Below are 25,191 nucleotides of genomic sequence, written 5' to 3' on the forward strand. Positions count from 1 at the left end.
CCTGCCCTTACAAAGAATTATTTTCTGGTGATGGATATGAGAGGAGCCAGTTGACTTTTGAGAGTTTAGTCATTTTAGTCAGTGGTTTTAAATCTCTTCCACCATGCTTTCCTCCTGCCCCTCCATTCCCCAACCCCCATACTCCAACACCAATTCTTAATTATCTTATTTCCTTACCAGGTAAGGAAAATGTCACAGTAAACCCTAGTACCTTGCCACCCAAAATTCTAGGGAACCTTAGTTCTGGGGGTCTTCTTCTTGAGGCCTTAACCTTACTTTTAGACAGTTGTCATTATCTTTGTCTAAAGGTCATAGCTAAATTGAATAAAAGGAAAGCTGTGTTTTCCTGTCGATGCACAAAGGCAGTATTGACTTTCCTAATCCAGTTTGCAGAGGGGTGAGAGAATTAAATTAGATATCTAAGCACAGAAATTGAGAGCCTTTGAAAACAAAGATAAGGAGACAAGACTGTATTTTCCCTTTTCCTGGGAGCTCTGGGCTCAAGATTTTGCAGGTGTGTCATCTGATCCATGGCTTGCATCGATCAAAACTGTGCCAATGCATATTTAATTAGCAAGGGGACCCTGGATGCATTATAGCCATCATCCCTATATTGAATGGACTGTCAGACTTTCTGCACACTTCTCCACCCCCACCCTCCGCTGAACCCATGCCCCCTCCCTTGCCTTGCATTTGGGAAGCTTCTGCATTTTGTCTGAGCAGCTAAAAAGTTTCTTTGTTTTTAGCTGCTGATGCATACAGCGCCACTGAGGAGAATACAAACAAGTAGAGTCCTAAAGTGTTTATTTTGTCTAGGAAGACGAGCTAAACCAATTTGATTCCTTCGGTAAAATTTTCAAACCCTGCAGAAAACCAATAAGAAAAACAGAAAGAAAAGAAATATACTGTTCAACTCTTCAAGTATTGATTTTTTTTAAAAAAAGAATCGGTTATATTAGGATTTAAAAAGAGATTTTAGGACAAATACTTTAATAATAGATTTAAAGAATAAATACTTATTTTCTTTTAAAAGCTCACTGTTTTTGATAATTAGACAGAGTGTTGTTAGCAAAGATTTTATCAGTCCAATTTGCATGGTAAAATTCACCATTCTGACATGAATCTGTGATACCAGTAGGGAATCCAATGAATGTAGAAAAGTTATTTAAGTTAGAAGGTGACAAAAAGTTAGACCTGGATGTATTTTTTTTTTTTAAGTTTTCATGATTTTGTGGGTGTTTCTATTGTGGGGCTTCTTAAAGTGACAAGAGGCTTGGAGTTTTGCCACAGACAGGTTATTTCATGGGATTATGGTCACCGTTCATTTTCACACAGGTTCTAAAGCCTGACTATCCAGACAGTGTTGTCTGATAAACAGATGTAATGCACTAAGTCTGCTTAGAATAAAGAGCAACAGACTGTGAGCACATGTTTAGGACTCATTTAAACTCATCAGCATAGTCTAGCTCAGAGTTCTCTGTCTCTAGTCTACTTTTGAGGTAGCTTCTTGCTGGTAAAGTAACAAGGATTTTTTTTTTCCTCCCTGCTACAATTTGCTGCAGAGACTCATGGGAAATTCATTTGCATACATCTTGTTACAAAGACTGACTACTTCCTGGCTTAGACAAAGTGTTGCCTGATAAACAGACTTAACACACAAATGTCTGTCTGGAATAAACAACGGCAAGCTGAGATTTACATTTCCATTATCGGAGATAATCTCTTTCCCAGTATATGGGAATTAAGAATCTTTTCTTTAAAACCAGGTCTGTGATATTGATGTTTTATACCAGAATCACTTCATGTGTGAGTTGGGGTTGACTTTTACAGAGAAACAAAAAACTTGTTTAGATATGAAGATTTGTATGGCAGAGGTAAATGTACATTTTTTAAGGGACCTTATAAGTTTCAAAACCAGGTTTTCTGGCATTATTTTATTTGATCCATACAACAATCCTGTTAAGTTAGAGAAAACAATCAGTAGTGTCCCCATTTTACAGATGAAGAAGCTGAGATCCAGAGCAGTTGAATTATATAGCTGAGATATTTAAGATACTGTCTTTTTACCATCTCATACTCCTTTCAATAACAGTAAAATATGAATGCAAGAAAGTTAATACTTAAGGTGCTACCTGAATTTAAATAGCATAGTTACCCTCAATAGAGGATATTTTATTATTTTAATAATTTTTCATAGACATCCAGGTACATGAAAATAATGCATATAGACTATAACTCAGTTATGCTTCATTCTCACTTGAAGCATTTATTTTTATAATATGAAAGTATGCAGGGAAATTTTCTACTCTTAGTTGTAGAGATAGCTGTATCGATAATTTTCAAGTATATATTATTTTGTTTAAGAACTCCAAGAACCCAATGCTACAATTAATTTTGATTATGAAGAAAAGTGACTAAATTGGAAATTGAGCACAGTTCTGCCATGTGACCATGTTATGGTGAGGACTTTTTAAGTAGGTCTTTGTTTACACTGGAGTGGATATATGACCAGCTGATGTGAATATATGATTCAAACACTTGACTTCTGAATTAATAACAGGTTACCGTCCCATGTCAACACAGCTTCTCTTCTGGGGAAAAAAATTAAAAATGATTACTAAAACATTTTCTTAATAGTTTATCTTAGTCATAGGACCTTATCTAAAAAAATGTGATTTGTTATAAATTTAGTCAAAGTATCGTGTTTGCATATCTTTTATAATCACCAACTTCTTACAATTGACTTCATTTATAACATCACCGAAAAAGCTGATCATTACTTGAAATCAGCCTCCTACAAAGATTGAAGGTTTAATGATTGAGTCATCTTGTCATTACTTTCAGAGTGACTGAACTTGTAACTTTTAAAGCTCGGAAATGATTCTCCCTCACTGTCATAACACAACAATAATTATGCCATTTCATTTTTTTCCTCAACGTGTTAAAATGGTGTATCATTCTGCAACCTCCTCGTGTGCATAGAAAAATAACACATGTATGAGTAGGTGATCAGACAGTTGAATCACTCTTCAACCTAAACGGTCTTACCATCATCATATACAGTCCCAACTAAACAGATGGGCCTTGAATACCAACATTAATTCCAAAAAAAAAAAAAATCGAACTCCTGCAAATTTAATATTTCACAAATTCTTGTTCAGAAAGGCATTCTAAAAAGAAACACTTTGAGAAAGAAAATGGTAGTGACCGAGATTACATAGCAATCTTAAGTAGGCCTTGAAAATGCAACGCACGGGAGTGGCTGAGCTGAGCGGTGGTTCTCCAGAGCAGCTGGCAGTCCCTGGGGTGGTCGGGTGGAGCCCTTCCAAGTGACTGCTGCAGGAACACAGCCCTCGCTTTCTGCCTAAAGCAGGATCAGAGGAGACAAGGACCAATGTGTGCAAACTAGCCTGGTCCTTTTGGAGCTAGGAGCTCCCTCCACCCTGTCTCCCCATCTCCCTGCCATAAAGAGGGGCTTACTCTGCATACTTTAATCACTGCCGTTACTATGCACACACATCCATACAAACACTCAATTCTAGCTTGCTGGGTAAGTTATAGAGATCACATTTTTTATTTTAAATGCAGTAAAGATAAGACTTCCCAGTTAAAGAATACTTTCATGGTGTGACTGACTGTGTAACTTTATCTGTTTTCAAAATTGGGTTATTGTATGTTAATTTTTCATTAAGTGGGCCACAGTTGTGGACAATAATTGACCTCAAATATTGGTTTGGTTATTCACTGTGCTTAAATGATTTTATCCATTCTCTGGAAATGTTGACAATAATTGCATATTCTCAGTGGTCCAGATTTAGAAATGGTATTACAGATTTCTGTTTGTTCTTAACCAGACCATGATAGATAATATTATATTTAGCTGATGGTGTTGTGTTCATCAATGTTTACACTTAAGCTACAAATTGTATGTACATATGTATACCTGTACACTAATGTTCTATACTCTCAAATAAGGTTTTTCAGATATTTTCTTCACACTTCAGTCTTTAAGGTCATGGCCACACTGGAAAACAATAGATAACATTTCTAAGTATTATAAAGTATTACAATAATAATTTCTTTTATAACTGCAGCTATGAGACTAATAAGCAAATGTGACTCTAAGAGTCATTTGATTTTCTAGATTTCATTACTGTAATAAACATGTTATGAGACTAGTTGATCAAAATAGAGTAATTCTAAACCTTACACTACTAATGAGAAATAGGATTATTTTTCTATTATAACCTCATAGATGTAGAAAAATGAATTCTTTGGCCTGACTCTTTTGCAAAGTATTCATCTTCCCAAACCATGAGAAACAAAAACTTATCTTCGAGCATCTTTAAGGGCTACAATTGTAGAGGGTAACTGTTTATTATATTCGGAGTATAATCACCCCTACTCTTTATTTTCTTTTACCCCAGGAATGTTCCTCACTCTTCATTTATTTGCAAGAAAGTATTCATTCCTGTCTTTGCCTTTTCTTTTTTACACTATAAACAACTCTGAGTCTTTTGAGCGGAACTTTCGCTTTATTTCTTTCACTTGACTAACATTTATTTTTGGTTTTGGATGCCTTCCGGTTTCTTCATATTGTCTTTTAATTTGGGAGAATTAAAACTGGACACAAAATTCTAACAGAGGCTTTTTAAACTTCATCTTTAGGCAAATCATTATGCACATAGGGAGGTTGAAATTTAGGCTAAATTATTTTTCTGTTGGAACAGAATTTGTACTTTTATGGTCCACGGGCTTTTGTTGATATCATGTTGACTGAATAGGAATCACATTGGTTTGTTTTAGGGTTGGAAAGGTTCTTCACTACCGCATGGTGTCTGCTTTTTCTTTATCAAGCTATTCACAACGGCAGTTGTTGGGATTTTGAGGCAGTCTGAGGACATCAGAATATGGTGGATTTGTCTAATCTTTGTATTTTTTGAATGTGTAAAGTATTCCTCTACCATCATTCATCATGTTAGCCAGTGTATGTTTCTGGAAGGCCTCCTATGTGTCGGACACTGTGCTCAGCTCAGCCTCTGTGGTCTGTGGGCCAGGGAATCATAGGAGGTGATTGTTTGCAATTTCTGAACACTGTGAAGATTTCCAAATCATCCACAAACCCGAGGGGTCTGCCTTGTTTTCCCTTGCCAGGCACCAAGATGAGGGATATTGAGCAGAGATAAAGGACTTTTCTGATCCCATTTCTCAGCTTAGAAATCCCACTCTTTTTTTTAGGTGTGAGCTGAGTGTATTGTGCGGTCACTGATAGTGGTTCCGTGGTAGAAAGACAAACAATTGAAAATTCAACTCTTTGGTTCAGCAGTTACTGAACTCCTTGGCTAGGCCAGGTTCCCTGAGGAAAGAACTGGGGATAAGAGAAGTGTGGAAACGAACTCTTTTCTTTAGGAGCTTAAATCCTTATAGGAGATAATTTAAAATCACCTTAGTGCAGCATAATATTAATCATACCATAAGAGGTATATGTGCAATGAAAGACAGACTGGAGGGGTAAAAGTGCTTTTAATTCTAGGTCAAGGACAAGGAAGATTATTTTTGCTTCTTTGCTTCTTATGTAAAGAACATAGAATATGTGGAAGTGATGTATATATTTTTGTCTGATCAGTTTTGCCGTATTAATGTGTTTTTGTCATTGCTTGCCTTCCCCAAAGGAGTACTCTCTGAGCTTTTATTCTGAAGGGGAGCAGAATTGAGGTTGGGGAAACTAGATATGTGTATATGTAGCAAATCCAGTGCAAGGTTTCTGTTCTTGTATTGTACAATCTTATGGAAGCAGAGACTAATATGTAGGCAGTAAGATATATTTTATTCCTTTCCCTAGTGATTATATTGATAGTGAACTATTGATAGTGAACTATCTTTGTCTGAGTACTCCAGCAATATAGCTGTAGGCGCCATAAAAATGCATAGATGGATGGCTACCAGTTCAATTAAGAGGTCTTAACCCAGCCTCCTATATGCAAACCTTGTTTTAGGTTTAAATTTCTGCTCATAAATTTTTTAAAAACCAAAAGAAACATTACTTTTCAAGGTTAGGTTGAAGTTAAGCTTCCTTAAAAAGCAAATCCCTATATGGGGAAAAAAATATGATAACCCTAATATACTTCCTCACAATAGCATTCCCAACCCCACCCTTTAAACACCCTTGAAGTAATATTCTTGTCATTGTAATATACAAATCTTCTGGCTTTCAGTCAGGGAACCGGAGAAACTCACTGCCATGGGGGGCTCAGAGACAAGAAGGGCATCCAATTCTATGCAGTAGAGTTTGTTTTCTGAGCCCTCTAATTATTACAGGTGGTAGGAATTGATGCACCATGTGATAATTGTCAAAAAAAAGTAAGAAATAAAGTTACCTTTGGCTTCTGACAGGTCTTTACCGAGTATGCAAAGGAGAAAAGTAAATTAATTGTTAGCCTTCTTTATAGTGTTTTAATGCAAATGTTTAAGAAGGAGATCTTTCATTTGTATCAATTATGTATGGGTAGAAATTAATTTATAATTGTGGTTATCTAGTTGGCTCCATACTTAACAGCATCGATAACCTTTTGCAATACCAGTAAAAGTGTCCATGCGTCTTTAGCATAGAGTAGCACTAGTACTGGGCAGTTTTGCTCCTTCTTAGCTCAAAAAGGAAAGGATATTAAATGGCCCAGCATAGAAAATAATTATTGAAGTTTTTAGATCATTTACATTTTCTTGTACATCTTTGGCTTTGCCTATCCCTTACCAGGGTGGTGTATTTTAGTACGCAGTCCTTGGATGGATAGCACTGTCTCCAGCTTTTGAATAAAACTAGAGAAATTAAATTCCGCTTTCAGTTTGGCTACATGCCTCCTCCAGTGTTTGTATCTGAGCTTTCACAAGAACGCCGCGGCCCCTTGCAGACCAACTCTGAGGATTTTCTTGCTACTCAGTCCTTTGCTGTTGGTTTGCTTCTTTTTCTGGGGCTTGGAATTTTAAATTTTCTTTGAAGATACCTAATATTCATCTTTTATTGCTGTTCATGTTTTCTATAATTATGTTAGATTTCTGTAAAGATAGGGTGACAAACCAAATGTAAACGAAAAGTAGAAAGAACAAAAAAGTCCACTTTCAGATTACAAAAAAATATATTTTGGGGTCTCTCCTTATCCCTTTTTATCTTAATATTAATGGATAAATATTAAAAAGTGGCTATTATATATCTAAATTAATTGAAATAAAAATATCTTCATTTATTCATGAGAAAGTAGTTAATTGTAAAGATATTACACCTAGAAGTAGAATATCGGCTTAAGCTATCATGTAGAGACTTACGTTTGTATTATTTCAAAAGAAATGTTATCTTTGGCAAAATTTTATGTATATGTTTTAGGACATGATCAAAAAGAATTTTAACTTCTCCTAAAACAAAATTAGATATTGTCCTTTCATTTTAGTTGCAGATATTAGTGGTTTAATATTTTTCATAACAAAAATAATAGAGGTATCTTTCTCCTAATACATGTTGAATTACTTTTCAAAATATGTAATTTGTAATTTCTAATGGCAAAATTACAAGCTCTTTCCTTACAAAAAAAGAAAGTAGTTATGCTATATTTTTAAATTGTTTGCTATAAATGTAATAGTAATTTATGTAGTTAAAATTTGAAATATGGTCAAATGTAAATTTGTTTGCATTTCCAATTATTAGCGCAGGCTTTGTATTTAATTTTGTAGTTTATTCTGGAGGATTCTCTAAGGTTTTTGACATATAATAATTCTTTTTATTTGTGTCTTCTCTATGGCAATTGTTATAAAAAGCAATAAAAGCTATCACTTTGCCAGTAAATGAAAATTCACCTTTTTGCATCTTTTGTTATTCGAGCCTTTGAATCAACATAGAATTTTTGCTGGTCACCAGGTTAATATTCTTTTAAAAATTTAAAATAAACATTTTCTTTATAGCACTTTCCTATAATTAAAATCTTCATTTGCTTAAAAGCAGGCAGTCTTTTTAAGTAATAAATTAGCATTTCTAGACCTAAGGTCACTAGTAGTGCTACTTCTTTCTGCAATATCTCCAAGAAAGAGAATGTGATGCTATAACTCCATTGCAATAGAATTAATATTTTCAATTTAATCACAGTTAAGTATCATGATCTTTTGACCTTGCATTGAACTTTTTGCAGAAATATGGTCAAATTTCAGATAGCTAATTCTATTTTGTATTTTTAAATTTCATTTTATTTATTTATTTATTTCTGAGACAGGGTTTCAATCTCCTGGGCTGAAGTACAATCCTTACTGCAGCCTCAAACTCCTGGGCTCAAGCAATACTCCTGCTCCAGCCTCCCGGGTAGCTAGCTACTACAGGCGGGTGCCACCACCCCTGGCTACTTTTGAAATTAGCCTAAAGATGGGGTTTCACTGTTGCTCAGACTGGTCTCAAACTCCTGGCCTCAAGGGATCTTCTCGGCTTGGCCTCCCAGAATGCTAGGATTACTGGCATGAGCCACCACCTGAGGCAACGAATTCTAAATCTCTAAAGTCAAGGTCAAGTTAGGATCTGAGCTTTTCACAGATATTGAGGTTTTTGTAAAAAAATTTTTTTGTTGGCCTGCTTTTAAATAATCTTGTAAACTACTTCGAGTCTCAGAAAATGCTTTAGAGCACAAATTTTTCCCTGGAAACATTTTGCCTGATTTTTCTCACTTCTCCCCCCAAAATATATGATAAATATAAATGTTTGCTTCTAATTCTCTGAAATTCTTTTCATCTAAGTTGATTTTTATCTAATTGTAACATTAAAAGTTACTTTTTAAAAAATTATTTCACTTAGAAATGAATTGAATTTATTATTTTTAGTTTGAAAATTTAATTATGCTTTTTAAGATAAAAATAAGTTTAATTCTATAAAGGTATGCAAGAACCTGTTTTTACTGACAGGCTCCCTCCCAAATGCATCAGTATAAGAGAAAAATAATACTTATAAATTAGGGGAAACTTGTACCTTCAGAAAGACCTCTTTGAGTTATCCAGTTATTTCAAGAAAATGTGCTAGAATATTAGGACTCTAGTATTTAATGGTGTTAGTCTGCGTAGTCTGTTGCTGGAATACAGAGCTAAATATCAACAGAACTTGTTACTGTTGTTTGGGTTGCTTTTATATACCAGCTTCAAAATATGTTTTGACACTTTATTATGTTCCGAATCAAGCTTCAGATGTGTGTAATGAAGGATGAAGTCTTTATCAGACTCTAGTGTATAAATAGTGGAGAAGAGCAGTTTGGAAATGGCCTCTCTATAAGAGAATGGTTTCTGAAGAGCTTCAGGTTTTGATCTGGCACAAAGCAAACGCCGCTGGAGGTGTAAACAAAACCCAGCGTCCTCTCTAAAGGCACAGGCTGCGTTCTGTGCGCGCCCCCCCCCCCACTTCTTTTCTCTTTCCATCTCTTCTTTTTCCATTTGTCATGTCATTTCTGTAACATTCTCATTCTTAGTTTATAGGTTGAACCTTTTCAGAAAGTCTGGCACCTCTGATCCACTTTCCCTCACAGACCCTGTAATTTTTGGCTGTATGTTTTATGTTTTTCAGATTCAAGTCAATCTGAAAGTCCCAGCCAGCCAAGTGACGCTGACATTAAGGACCAGCCAGAAAATGGTAAGTTTAGCTTGGGACTTCTAGCTGCTGCATTCAGAGGCCACAGCAGCCAGCAAGCAGCCAACCAAGTACCAGGGTTTCGGGGTCTGCCCTGCAGGCAGCCCACAGTAGGAGCGACATTGAGAATTCAAGGAGAAAACTCAAGTCAGTTTCTTGCAACAGGGCAACTTCTTTGTCCTCTGGGTCATCCTAGCAGCTTCAACACTCCCCTCTCCTTGACCCCTGAACACTATCAGGGTGCTCATGAGAACCTTAATTCCCAAGAAAGTTGATTACCCAATTAAACTATGAGATGTGGGGATGACTTAACAAATCAGATTCTTTTACAGCATTAAGCGAAGAACCATGGCCTTTTCATCTCATTTTAGTTCCTTTTAAAGTGGCAAATGCCCCCATGATTTTTTTCATTAGTGATTTAAGATCATTCATTCACAAGTATTTTTGAGGCCTTTTGGGAGCTCAACCCTTTGCTGATAACTGCTTTAAGAAATCCCTGCCTTTGAGGATGTTTTCACTTTAAATTGTCTAAAACTATACAGTATTAAATTCCTCCATTGCATCGATACATACATTTTCTGTTACTGAAACTTAATTAAACTAGAACATATACATTATATCTGAATATAATATCTGATAAAATAGTAAGTTTGTGGTATTTATTGCAAATATGAAAAAGATTGTCATGGGTTGGACTTTAGGATTGAGTAAAACCATGTTTCAATAAAAATAGAGACGTGGATTGGCAGCACCTGTAAAACACTAAACATTGTGTTAGGTACTTTCACAGATGTCATCTCAAAAAATTCCGAAGTATTTCCTGGTGTTAGACCTGAAGGCTACAAAGGGAATGCCATATTCTGAGGGGCCTGTCAGGGGGAATGTAGTTAAAAGTTCAGGCTGTGGTGTCCGACCTGCATTCAAATTCTGCCTCTACTATTTCTTACCTCTGTAATCTTGACTACATTATTTAACCTCTCAAGGTATTTATTTATTCCTCTAAAATAGAGTAGTAATATTACTTACCTGTTGAAGAATTAAATAAGATAATAGGTATAATGTGCTTATAATACCTTTCATAGAGTATAGACTAAAAAAAAATGTTGGCTGTGGTTCAACATTACTCTTACTATTTTTCTTGGCAATATAATCCTACCACACTTTTCCACTTACTTTGAATGACCTCATTCCTTGGGTCTCTCTTCCTTTTGTTGTTCTGTACCTTTTTTTATATTGTTCTATTTCGATCATCTTGTCTTTTTGAAATGATAGATAAACTGAATTATGTTGTTGTCATGGGATGGAGGATTGCGTTTATTACATTAGACATCCTATCAGTAAGTTTTCAGAGTTTGTTTCATTTCCTAAGCCTAGGAAACTCTTTATTACTGCAGTCCCCAATCCCTGGGCCAAGGACCAGTACTGGTCCGCGGCCTGTTAGGAACTGGGCCGCACAGCAGGGTGTTAGTGGCAGGAAAGTAAGTGAAGCTTCATCTGTATTTACAGCCGCTCCCCATTGCTCACATCACTGCATAAGCTCCGCCTCCTGTCAGATCAGCTGCGGCATGAGATTCTCGTAGGAAATTGAACCTTGCTGTAAACTGCACATACGTGGGATCTAGGATGGTCTGAGGTGGAGCTGAAGCGGTGATGCTAGTGCCGGGGAGTGGCTGCAAATACAGATTATCCTTAGCAGAGAGGTTTGACTGCACAATAAATGTAACTCACTTGGATCATCCCAAAACCATCATCCTCTCACCCCCGTCCATGGAAAAATTGTCTTCCATAAAACCAGTCCCAGGTGCCAAAAAGGTTGGGGACCGCTACTTTATTACACTGCTGGGCTCTAGCAGTAACTATGGACCGTCTGGCCATTCCTCTCCTCATCCTGGTATTTCGGTGATATTTTCTTTATCAAAGTTGTCTTTTTAAAGCAGCCAGTAAAAAAAAAAAAGAGAGAGAGAAAGAGATCTCTGAAGATTTGTTTTTAGTGTCATAAACAGCTACATCTTATTTTTTGTTGACATTTTGAAGAGTGATATTTATAGACTTGTTTCATTCTTTATTTTCCACTTGACTTATGGGTGACTTATAGTCTTAAATGTTTCATTTTTTCATATATTATATTTGTATATAATCACCCTGAAGATATATCCAGAGATATTCATTTTATTTTCATTTTTAAAAATTTGTGGGCTGCAGGGGTGTGTGGTTCACGTATTTAGGTCTGGCTGCCCCTCTAGCAGGCCTGCGATGCATCTGTCTTCATAAAATGGCCGACAAGCTGTTCACATGCAAATATATATTGAGAGAATGAGAGGCCTGGCATGCCTTTCTGGAGCTGCTTGCAATCCAGATATTGTGCACTTTCCATTCCAAAAAGCACCCAGGATTGAGCCTGGATTTTTCGGCCAAAGGCATGGAGATACTAGCCAAATTCACTTTTTTTTTTTCTTTATTTTTTTTGAGACAGAGTCTCGCTTTGTTGTCCAGGCTAGAGTGAGTGCCGTGGTGTCAGCCTAGCTCACAGCAACCTCAAACTCCTGGGCTCAAGCGATCCTGCCGCCTCAGTCAACCGAGTAGCTGGGACTACAGGCATGAGCCACCATGCCTGGCTAGTTTTTTCTATATATATCAAATGGCCAATTAATTTCTTTCTATTTATGGTAGAGACGGGGGTCTCGCTCTTGCTCAGGCTGGTTTCGAACTCCTGACCTGGAGCAATCCGCCTGCCGCGGCCTCCCAGAGTGCTAGGATTACAGGCGTCAGCCACCAAATTCACCTTTAACCCCAAATCACTTGGTGCTATATCAAGGATTCAAGTTGTCATTTTGGGGAGATCATGTGCATTCTAAGGAAGAAAGTATTAATATCGGGGAGATAAAGTAATAAATTCCTACCTTTCAAATTTCTATTTAGTTCAAAGAAAAAGAAGTAGAAGTAGCTTTCTTTTAGACAAGCTCAACTGAAGAAACATTAGCCTACTCAGTTTCCCCAACGAGCCTTTTGTCAATCTCAGATGAAGTTATTAAAGAGAAAATGATTTTCTCTCTTCCTTAAAAACATATAATCCCTAAAGGCAATAAATGAAGTTTCCAGATCTAGATATTTACATCCATTAGATAACTTTTCTACTCTGTGGTGTTATGTTGATCAAGAGAGGGTCCCCTCTTTTTCATTACTCCAGGTTATGAAGATGAGTTCTGAAAGGTTTAGGTTTTTGTTTGTTTGTTTTCTAGCATATATGTGTGCAGGGAAGAATAATATTCTTTTTATCGCAGCCCTTGAAAAAAGTAATGGGAAACGAATGGTATTTCCCTAGTAAACCATGGAGAATGAATAGACAAATGGTAACATGCTATTTCATCCAAAATTGTAAACTAGGCCATGTAACTTTACCTAAAGTGGATGCAGCTGTTTCTTCCCTGTCCAACTAGTCTGTTTTTCCTGTGGAATTTTTGCTTTCTTTTCTTGTACTCCCTTAAGACTCAACTGTAAAAGAAAACAAATCTTTGTCCAATTAGAGCATTAGATGGGAATTTTGAAGGAATTATCTGAAGCCCAGAGATAAAATAGCAGAATCTCTGAAACTCAGAATTGGGATAATATAGTGGTTAAAAACTCTGCCTCTGAAGTCAAACAGACCTGAGTTCAGATTAAATAGTAGCTGGGTGACTGAGTAAGCTAATGCCCCATCTCAGTTTTCTTATCAGTAAAACAGAAGTACTAAAAGAACCTAGCTCATGAGTGTTGAAATGAGAATATGCATTCAAAATAGCATAATGCCTGGTTCATAGTAAGGACTCAGTGAAAGGTAACCATTACTACCCTTCAGTTAAAGCTTGTCATATCTGTAATGAGTACACATATTCAAGAGGTCAAAAGCCAGGGGCCTTGGAGTGGGAGGGGGGGATGGTGTCAGAAATAAACCAAGACTTTTAGCAACATCTTTTGTAGATACCTACTCTGTTCTAAAAGGTCAGATATAGGTTTCCTTCTTAATTCCCCACAATCCCTACAATGCCATGTCTGTTTTACTGTTCAGTTCTATCTTCACATTCTGTTCATCTCCCATGAGTTTAGAACCAAGGAACTGCAAAAGTAATAATTAAGAGTTACTGGAACTTTCAGAATGAGTGCTCGAGAAGATGATGATTCTGGAAAGAAGGGGCTCCTCCTAGATGTCTTTAACTTTAGCTGAGTTTCTCCTTGGCACAAACCAAATAGAATCTGGCTTATTTAAAACTATAAGCTGATTAAGGGTAGGATTTAGGACAAATTCCTTTTTGAAAAATCTTGCACAGCACCTAACTCTGTGCCTTGAACTTAGTGGGTACCTGGTACTCATTTGCTTACTGAATAAATTTAATAAGTAGTTGAATATATTGTCATTATCCCCAAATATTTTTTTAGTATCTGCTCACTGTGGATTTACTAAGAGATTTTGAGAAAAAACAAAACAAAATATCCTGGAGAAGCTAAAAATCTAGTTTGGGCATGGGGAAGTTTATACACAGACGCATGCACCTGGGTACACAGATGTGACTAGGAAGCCAAAGCTTGGGCTAGGTACTAATGGCCAGAGTAGATCAAGTTGTCCCTGTGCCCCTCCTACACCTCCTCCTCCAATGTGCAGGTGTGGTCAAATGTATGAAATACCATCATGTCAGTTTATGCTTGGTGCTCGATTACCGCAGGGAATGGAATTCAGTGTTCCCAGATCTGATCGGTGTCATTCATTTAATCCTTTTGCATATTGCTGCAATCCCTTCTCTGACTTTTTGAGAAGGTTTAAGCCTTACTTGTTGGACTCTGACTTAGAACGCCTATTGAAACCACCTTTGTGAATTCCCACGATGTCCTTTGCCTACTGTTAAAAGTATTTATGGGACAGAACACTTGAAGTGCCTGCTTGATATTTACAGGGCCTGTGAACAGTCCTTCAAAGCTCGCATTCTGTGGTGCATCCGGTCAGTCATTAATGAGGGAACAGCTCATGTGATAGCCTTCCTCCTTAATTCAAGACACGCTTCTGTTGGCCACATGGAATCGATGTCTGAGGCAACGGCATAGGCCAACGCTGGCACTCGGAAAACAAACCCCCCACTGGGTCTTGCTGTTATCAGTGAAACCACCCTTAACTAAAAAAAGAAAATGTAGGGCTCCTTTGCCAGAAAAAGGAGAGCTTTATTCACATGTTTGTTTGTGTTTTTTTTTTCCCTTCTAGTCACCCTCTCTCATCACCTGCACCTGCTAATAATAACCTTATCTTAGTGGTTTCTAAAATGTGATATTTATAACAAGATCTCAAAGTTGGTATTTAGATTAGTTTCTTTAGGTTTAATTACGTTTGTTCCTCCTCATTTATCTGGTAGTTGCACATATGTTGGTGGCATCAACCCTCAGATGGGTCTTTGCAGTCAGTGGAAGGCCATTAATCATGATGCTTGCCCCAGATTTTGAAAATCTCCAGCTCTACCTGCCAATTTGAAAATCGCCCTGGAGTATTGGTTGAATCTAGCTTTCATGTTCACCATCTTCATTTACATCATTCCCATCTTGAATTGTTAAAGTAGGTATGGTTAAATGTTGCTAGATGAACAAGGAATGTAATTCTCTTCAAGCACAACTGTTGGTATTTCATTAGTTATTGTTTAACTCATTTCTGTGCTTATTTTGAATTTTCAATTGCTTACAAAATAACTTCTAAGGCTACTGACTTCCTGGCTTAAGATTTACATGTAGGATTTACTTTGTAATTTGGAGTTGACTTAAGAAAACTACAATTTTTTTTTCTTTTGGATAAACATTCTTTTATCTGATAATAGTCTCTTTAAAAATTACAGGCCCTCTTGAATAATGTTTTAAATTGTTTTCCTACCCCCTCAAATATATAGTAGATATATTATAATATTATGTTGCAATGTGAATATATAGTAGGACGGGAAAATAAAATTGATAATTCCAAACTGCAATAATTTTCACTACTGGATGGACTGCCTTTTTTAGGAACTGTTTTGATTAATGTGTCATTTAGTTGGGTCATTTTAGGAATTTTGGAGGCAATGCAGCCTTATCATTTGCATTTTATTGGGAAAGACGGAGCATTCTAGCTCCATTGACTTGTAAATATACTTTATCAATATTTCATAATTTGCATGACTTTCTTTTACAATTACCTAGCAACAGTTATTCTCTGCAGTGTTCTTTCAAAAAACCCTGCAGGGACAGACACAGTAGAGTGACCACCAAAATAGTAGCAATAACAGTAATGATCAATATTCTAAAATATGTAAAGGTCTCAACTCAGGGAGACATTAAAGCCTTAAATGCTTTCTGGTTTTCAGATCTGTATAATTAAATTCTGACTGATGAATTTTCAGCAATGCAGTGGAGCTAGTCTGTCTTCCTTAAGAGACGAGGGAACTAGAATTTGGTTTGATCTGAAAGTTCGGTCTGAAAACTAGGTGAATTCTGCTTTCTTAAGTACTGTTAGCAGGTGTGACCCATAATTGTTTGCAGTGGATCCTTAAAAATGACTCCAGACAAAGGAAATTCTTGGGTCTTGGCTTCTGAAGTCTGAGCTGGCAGCCTGAGCTAGGGGCTACCCCACATGCATCATGCAGTGGGCTCTGCCAAGCCTAATGCACCGGATCCAGTGTGGATAAGCACCTTTTCAACTGAAAAATGGAGGGTGAGAGGGAGATTCATAGCATTTTTTAAAGAAGTGGGTTTTTTGGTTGTTTTGGGTTTTTTTTTGAGACAGTGTCTCTCTGGGGCTAGAGTGCAGTAGCATCATCATAGCTCACTGAGACCTCAAGGTCCTGAGCTTAAGGGATCCTCCTGCCTCAGCCTCCTGAGTAGCTGGGACTAAAGATCTGCACTAGCATTCCTGGCTAATTGTTTCTATTTTTGGTAGAAACAGGGCCTTGGTCTTGCTCAGTCTTGGTCTTGGTCAGCTGGAACTCCTGAGCTCAAGTGATCCTGCCACCTGGGCCCTCCCACAGTGCTAGGATTACAGGCATGAGCCACCATGCACAGCCTAAAGAAGTAGTTTTATCCTCACACATTATGGGTATTTTATTGTCTACATACAGAGGATAACTAGCTGAACAGATTTTAGGCTAGTTGGCCAGTAGCCAAAATAGGAAACATTTTAGACCCCATTTTCCTAATTTTTCAAATTCTAAAATGGACTGGCTGGGTGGTCTATTTCAGACATCTTCCCCTCCCCCAGCCCTGGAACCCTTCACACAGAAACAGTTACAGAGGAAAAAAGGAAAGAAGGTAAAAAGGAACTTCTTTCTGGCCCTCAAATTCATTTGTTTCCGTGACTCTTGTCCCAGGAGAGACCCAGGAGTGCCCATCGAATGTAACATTCCAAGTAGAAAAGCTTTTTAAAGTATTTATTTATAATTCATTTGGGACTGTGTAAATATATCCATAGATCTAGAGTCTAAAAATATGAAAATATGAGGCAATACAATTTATGCAGCATTTGAATCGGGCTCAGAAAAGAAAGAAATGAGGAGCCGTCATCAAATCACAGTGCGGTGGAAGGCGCACCTGGTGTGTGGCTGCAGCTCCATCTGCTATTGCTCTGTTTTCCCTGCAGTCTAAGCCTGGAGCTGGGATGACAGGACCCTTTGACAGAGACAGCCCTGGAAGGGCCACTTCTAATGGCCACTTTCCATACCTCCCCATCAATTAAGGATCAGTGTGGTGAGATATCAGGGGGGCTAGCTCGGGTCAGGAACAGCGAAATGAACTTTCCTTGCCACAAATAATAGCATCATTTCTGATTTTAAATTTGAATGTGAATTTGTTGTAGTTTTTAAGCCTGTACATTATATTGTGGAAGGAAGTATCCATTTGTGGATAATATTAGTAAACGGAATGTAATATAAATAATTTATTTAGGGATTTGGAGTTACTAATCCAGATTGATTAGTTGTCTGCTAGAAAAATTCATGTGGCCACAAGGATTTTTGGCACCTTTTCTCCCTACAGCTTCCTCATTCTTTTTCTCTTCTTCAGGTTTTGCTCAGCTCCAGGCAACTCTGTTCCCCTGGCATTAGCTTGTCATTAAGGAAATCTACTGGGATGTCTCCAGTAGAGATGGGGGAGGCGTAGTAGTTACTGCACATTGCTCTGCCCCATCTCAGTTGTTAATTTCTATACTTGGTTGATTTTAACCTAAAGGGAACAAGGGAGTCTCAGATTCTTTATCTGCAGGCATCATATGGCAAATATCCAAAAAGAGAAGAGTAAGGGATATTGTGGCAGGGCCCATCAAAATAGGGATAGCCTTCCAACTATCTCTCTGTGAAGGAAAGTGTGTGTTTTCTTAGATCTCTGTAGGTACTTTGCAGCCAGAGAGCTTCTCAGCAAGCAGCACTTGTAAACTCAGAGATGAACAGGGAGAAGCCAAATCACAGCTTCCGAATAGGTCAAATTAGCAAAAGAGAGTTGCCATTAAAAGCCTGACACTGAGCATCTGTTAAGGGAAAGTCAGTTGTCCAAGTCACTTAAAGACTTGTACCTCAATTTCCTCATAAGTAATTCAGCAGATAGTTATTAAGAATCTGCTGGGTACGTTTAGACTGTATATTGGATGTGTTGAGGGACTACAGAGATGGGTCAGATGTCCTACTCTTGAGAACCTGACAGTCTAACAAACGGGAAAAGGTATGATTCATTCATTCATTTAGCAGATATTTATTAGGTGCATTCTAAGAACCAGGCATGTTCTAGACTTTGCACTGACCAAAAACAGACAAAGTTCTGCTCTTAACTGAGCTTACCTTCTCAGGGGAGGAGACAGACAATAAACTAATATACATGTCATATGCCAAGTGGCATTAAATGTTATGAAGGAAAATATGGCAAGATGAGGGGGTAAATTAAAAAAGGATGTGGGTGCTGTTTTACATAGGGCAGTCAGGACCTTTCTGATTCGTTGACATTTGAGCTATGACCTAATGAAGCTGAAGAAGTGCACTCAGCAGATATTAGGGACTTTTCTTCTAGGAAGGAGAAACAGTAATACAAAGGCCCTGAGGCATGCTGGAGGAACAGTAAGGCGGCTGGTGTGGCTTGAAGAGTGCAAAAGAGGAAGAGAGTAGTTGAGATGAGAATGGTAGGAAGCCAAACCACATTGGACCTTGTAGGCCAGGGAGGGGCCCAGGCAAATCCCTGATAAGCCATGATATGCTCTACAGAGGAATGCATGCACCAAATACACTCATGTCTTGTTACGATAGATACATCCTGAGTCCTTACGATGTGATGCTGTTCTAGATACTGGGCATTCTCTGGGAAGCAAAGCCAGCACAGAGTTTAATGTGTAGTTGTAAACAAAGGTCTAATTCATAGCTTTGTTAAGGAATGAGACTCTCATCTGCTGTGGCAATATCTTTTAGTATCCCCAAAGGTTTTCCCCTATGCATGTATTACTAAAAGGTGAGTTACTTGCATGGAATATTTGGCTTCATGTACCCACTCATGCAAACGATTCCTTTTCCATAAACGAGGTCTGAATCTGTGGGGTTTCATCTTCACTCTTATGTCACGACACCATTAGATTATAAACCCCCAAATCTCAAGTACATTTACCATGAAGGTTGATTTTTCTCCTTAGTAGCTGCCAGATTCAGCGAATAAAAATTCAAGATGCCAAATTAAATTTGAATTTCAGTTAAACAATGAATAATTTTTTATTGACAGTATTGCATAGACTATACTTATACAAAAAAAAGTATTCATTGTTTATCTAAACCAAGTCCTGTATTTTGTCTGGCAACCAGTTATAATTCTCCACACACTCCCATGGAAGTTACCTAGGCAAGGGTAATAGCAATGTATGAAAAGCTTTGATTAGTCTGTGATGATTTCACTGATCACAAAGGGTCAAACCACTGGAATTTAACCTACTGAAAATGAAACCTGGGAAGAGTACTACAAAGTCCCAATGACTTGACTGCTTAAATTCCATTCCGCCTGCATCTGCTGGTACCTAGCCCAGTAGTTTTCTTGGAACAATAAACCACTTGTAAGGCAAAGTCAATAGGTGCAGTACAGTAGTTGAAAGCCACTCAACCTATGCAAGTAAGTGTATAAGTTTAATTAGTGGTGCATTAATTGAGTAAGCCATTGTGCCAGTGTGTGAGTCACTTTTTAAAAGCAAATACAAAGGAAGTATATTTTGTCACATCCAGTTATTGGCAGACTCTCTGCCCCATGAAAGATGATGAAAATAGAAAATCAGTCAAAAATAATAGAGCACTCAAAATTTCCACATTTGGAGGTGAAGGTGCCATGTTTTTCATATACTTTAATGGAAAGCCAAATGTATATGTTTTTGTTTCAGATTGGGACTACTTTTCTAGGTATGACAAAACTTGTCTGAAGATATTAGAAAAACAGTATGATTTTTAACCTTCCTACTGTAAGAAAGAATAATGTTGATAGATTCAGGAAAGCAGTTTTGGAAAATAGGGTTAAACTCTGTTGAGATTTAGAGCCAGATAATGACCAAAAAAAAAAAAAAAAGTATTTTGGTGACAGTACTCATGATAGTTGCTTACATTCATTGTGGACTTTCTGTGTGCTGGTATACTAGTTTGGGTCCTCCAGGATTGATATATCCCCATAGGATTAGATGCACAAGACATGTACTGGGGCAACACCTAGAATACGTAAAGGAGGAGCAAGCAAGAGTAGAGTGGGAGAAGCTTCAGGCTGGGATGCAGTTCTGACACGTGGGAGAGGAGAGGGGAAAGAATGGGGAACTGGATTGGAAGAATCCCAGACAGAGTATGCTCCTAAGAAAGTTTTGGACAGGCCGATGGAGTGTCCTTGAGACAAAGTCACCTGTTGAAAGAGTTCTGTGTCCCATATGAATGGGCCTGTTCCCTGCAGCTGGTGGTCTGAGTGGCTCCTTTTTGTTTATGGCCACCAGAGCCATGCACTGTGCTAAGAGCTCTATATTCATGAGCTTATGTAATCTTAATACAATCCTATGGAGATAGGTGCTGTTAGTGTGCCCATTTTACAGATGAGGAAACTGAGACAAAAAGAGTTTAAATAGCTTGCCCACAGTCAAGAAGGCATAAAGAGTATTCCAACTCACTCCAACTCCAGAGTCTAATTGCTTAACTGTTACATTATATTATGGAAAGAATGGAATTCAAACTCTGAATCTGTAACTTGTTGATTTTGTCAATTTGGGCAAGTAATTTAAACTCTTGGGCTTTTGTTTCCTCATTTACAAGGTGGTATGTCATCACCTTCCCAGGAAATGTGTTCTTGTTGCTGTTTTGTTTTGAGCTCACACTATGTTAGTTCCTTTCCACTTCCTCTTGTTTTTCTCTCATCTAGGGTTTTCATCTCTTCCTTTATTACTTATCTCATCTTCCCAGGTATCTGCTTCAGCCTTATTCTGGCACCCGCAGACTTAATCACATCCTCAGAACTAACAGGACTATTTCTGTGTGGATTGTATGTATGTATGTTTGCAGAAAGTGCCCAGCACATGGAATAATCCATAATAGACACTCAGTAGAGTGTAACCTACCTTCTTTCTCATCTGTCTCAATCCCTCATGGACATGAACCATGTGCTAGAGGACATCTTTTTCTTATTTTCAATTTTTTTTGCAAAATAAAATTTTTATGGAAAAACTACATTCTTATTTTTTATGAACATTCTTTATTCATTTTTCTACAGTCTCAAATATTATGTGATTCTTTAATGCGTATTTTTAAACAATGGGATGCATTTTCATTTGATTTTTCTGCTGGAGGTGGAAAGTATAAAATGAGGTTAGTTGTAAGGTATTTATACCAGAGGCCATTATGTTTGTTGGATGGCATAAAACAATTATGATTGCCAATAAATTGAAAGTGTTTCAATTGTAAAAGATGTAGGAGTGTGGTTTTATTGAAAACATAAAATGTTTATTTTCATTCTTCATTTTTTTGTGCAGTACACTAGAAATTTGCACCTCATCCCTTTCATTTTAGATTTCTGAATTATTTAAAGGAATCGGTTAATTCTCCATTTCAAGTGAGCAAGACAAAGTTCATTAGGATATCTGATTCCTAGCATGTCCCACATTCACAGATCATGTTAACTCCATAGAGAGGTTTATCTTCTTTTAAAATTGCAAATGATGTCCAAACCGAGAGCTTTTCAATTTAATGCATTGTTACAGCTTTGAACTATGAGTACGAAGATGCTTCACAAAAGAAAGAGGGAAAATGAGGCACCTTATTTTCTGAGCTTTAGCCAATTCTAAAAGTAGCAACACAGAACACATATGTCCTTTCAATTTTTGTGGATTTTCAAATCGGCATCATGAAATGCATACAAGTAAACCTTAGCACATGGTTGACTGGTAGTTACCAGTTGGTGGTCCTTGAAGGAGACCAAAGGAAAAATCTTAAAAGAAAGTATGCATTTTTCCTCCTAGATAAAACGCAGGGTGAAGATTATTGCTTTTGCCTCTGTGCTTGTGAACTCACTGCTCTCTTACCCTTACAGAGACTCTGTTTGGCAGTTACAGTTTGGATTCATTTAATGAAAGGTGGGGGAGCGATGAATTATCCATTATTTAATAAAGATGGTAAATTAAATACTTTGAGAAATTGACTCCATGAGAGGAAATTATTGCAAGGTGTCCTTAATGGTGAGAAGATGCAGAAGCCTCTGCTGCAGACCAGTGGTTAATAGCCTTTAACTTTCTCTCAGGGAAGAAGAGGAAAGAAGAGAAAAGCAGGTGCCGGTAACAGGCAGTGGAGGCTGGTCGTGTGCAGGGGCTGCCCGCCATCTCCATAACGTGTCCCTTTCGATCATTCTTTCAACAGATACGGTTGGATTCAGTTCTATCTGAGCAGAATTGATAGTGAGGTCAATGTCGAAAGCAGCATTCTAACAAAATGTGGTGGGTACAAATATGGAATTGTGTAGAATGTTTGAATTTGGGGCTCAGATCTCTTTCTATGTGGATTCTTTCTGTGCATTCACGAGAAAGGCAAGAAAATTGACCATGGTTGAATAATACTATCTAGTCTAAATCATTTGAGTGTATTCTGGCATCATAAGTCTAAGGGGTAGAGGATGAGGAAAGTGAGGCTCACGGAGGCTGGGGTACATGTCCATAGTCAACAGCAAGTGAGCGCCAGGGTAAGAGCCTGCTTTGTCTTCCTGGGGAGACAGAGATGGTGGATAGTGAAGTGCTATGAAGTGTTTTATGCTCAGCAGCTACAATAGCTTCAAATAATTTGTATTGGTAGATTTTCAATGTATTTCTACCTCTGGTATCCCTCCACCCCAAGGAAACTGTAAACTTGAGGTCAGAGAATAACAACAGCATGTTATGGTATATAATTATGCTGATATAATTACATAAGGCATAAACTGTAATATATAATATATGTATTATAATGTATAACATATAGTCCCTATAATCTATTAGTTCTTTTAACTGAACATCAGTAAATGAAAATAGTAATATGTCATCGTATGCTGAAAGTGAAACCACTAAAAGAGAGACTGCAAAATTCGACATTTCCCTTAGGATACCGCACGTACTGTGGGTGACATGTGACCATATGACATAGTTACCAAATGAGGGAGATGGCATTATTAAGTATTAATTTATTATTATTTTTATAAGATTTATTTTTTTAAAAAAGATGCAAAATAAATAGAAATAGACTTGAAGTTCCAGTGTTTTCTTTGGGTACCCCTAGTTTGTGTTTTGAGGGGACCGCTATTCTAGACTATATACTCCATGAGGGCAGAAATGAGTATTTGTCTTGCATTCCAAATGTAGCACCTGACACTCCAAAAATATTTTTAGGGTGAATAAATGAGTAAATGAGTAAATGAATGAATCATGTCCTCAGGAGTTTAAAGTCTTTCAAGGGGAAAATAATATACAGTCATAGGTTATTCTCCTTCCAATTTATCTTTTCTTAATTATACCTATATTTATTAATTATAAAAAATGTTTATTAAATATTTATTAATATATGTGCTAATCTTTGTGTCAGACAATGGGGATTTACATTACAATGGGAAACATACATGAGATGCAGACCCAAGAGGCATAGAGTACATATTCTAGCAAGGGAGACAGATAGTTAGGCAGACATTTGCCATCAAACAAGATTCTGCTCCCCTGAAGATGTTTGGATAGTATTTAGGGCTTATGGCGGAGGTAGGTACAAGTGATAAAAGCTATGTGAGGGGCAGCAATAATAAAGTTGTGGGTGTTCAGAGAAGAGCTTATTAGATAGTTGATCTAAATGCTGCAAGTGCATGTATGTTCCCAGATGTTACTTAAGGCCTTCTTGTCCCTTATGATTAGCTGAAAACTGCCATTCCACAACCCGAGGAAATCGGAAGGCCACCCCAGGATTTCTGCATATTTCTGGGAGTGCTTTCAGTGAAAGTTCCCTTCTGGCTGTCAGTTCCTGCACCTGATGAATTCGTTTAGATTCTAGTTACTCTTCCAAGCTGTATGATACTGTCTTCCACATCCTGTGCCCCCGATGTTGGAGTGAGCCCCTTCTCTATATTCCTATACTGTGCACATATAGAAATCATGTATGTAGCTGACTTTGGGGAAGGTGTAGGGGGACAGAGGTGGGGAAGGAGCACTTAGGTAATGTCTCAGAACACACCACTTCTCATTGATTTTAAATAACTCTGTTCTTAAAAGCACTTCAGTCACTCTACCATGTTACCATTGTCCTTGCTTCTCTCTCTCTGCCTCTCCTCTCTGAGCCTCTCTTTGTTCTTCTTTAGTTTTCCTTGAGTTTTGCAAATTTATGTCCTTGGGAGTCTTCTTTTTTAATAAGACTCATCAATGTATTCTGGTACTCTTGACAGAATAATAGATGGAATTTGCAGTTTGTGTGTGTGTGTGTGTGTGTGTGTGTGTGTGTGTGTGTGAGTGAGGGAAGATGCTAGGTCCCTGTTAAGCAAAAGGAACCTTATGAGTAGAGGCCTGGGGCAGAAAGGACCCAGCATGTAAGACTGGGCTTGGCTGAAGCATAGTGTTTCTGAACAGTTTCAAATATGCCAGTCATATCATGTTTAATTCTTGGATGGCCAGACACCCAGCGTGTTTCCCTTGGAGTGGAGCTTGCTGACTGACTGGCTGACAGCTAGAAAGCATCCGTGAGTGAGAGCTGGAGATGAAATTAAAATGTGACTTCTTTGGCATCCACCTTTTGAACCTAGGCCTTCCCCACTTTACTCTAATCCAATTTAGTTGATGTTGGATGGAAACTAATACAGTTAAAAAGAACTTCATGTAATCTCACTAACATTCTTAGAACATGATGCTCAAGGTTTTCTGGTCAAGGATATTTGCATTTGCATTTATAGAATAGTTAAGAGCCAGAATTCTATGCATGTGAAAAGTCCTTGCTTTGAGAATGACATTTCCAAGCTGTCAAAATCTAATGTGCTCAAAGCTCAAACCGAAGTTGCCTTTTATTCTGTAAATATTGAAGAGAAGGCTTAGAATGGCACGA

The 25,191-nt window shown here is 37.7% G+C and overlaps 1 protein-coding gene across 7 annotated transcripts in view; it reads left to right on the forward strand.

Moving 5' to 3' along the window:
* NFIA (nuclear factor I A) overlaps positions 1-25,191 on the forward strand; it is a 554,190-nt gene that overhangs the window by 369,705 nt on the left and 159,294 nt on the right. For all 7 annotated transcript variants that reach the window (XM_075998837.1, XM_075998844.1, XM_075998842.1 and 4 more), the window contains exon 3: positions 9,581-9,646. In XM_075998837.1, the coding sequence (XP_075854952.1) occupies positions 9,581-9,646 (66 nt within the window). The remainder of the gene's footprint in view (positions 1-9,580; positions 9,647-25,191) is intronic.

The sequence above is a fragment of the Microcebus murinus genome, chromosome 2 (assembly GCF_040939455.1).
Source record: "Microcebus murinus isolate Inina chromosome 2, M.murinus_Inina_mat1.0, whole genome shotgun sequence".
In the NCBI taxonomy this organism is placed as follows: domain Eukaryota; kingdom Metazoa; phylum Chordata; class Mammalia; order Primates; family Cheirogaleidae; genus Microcebus; species Microcebus murinus.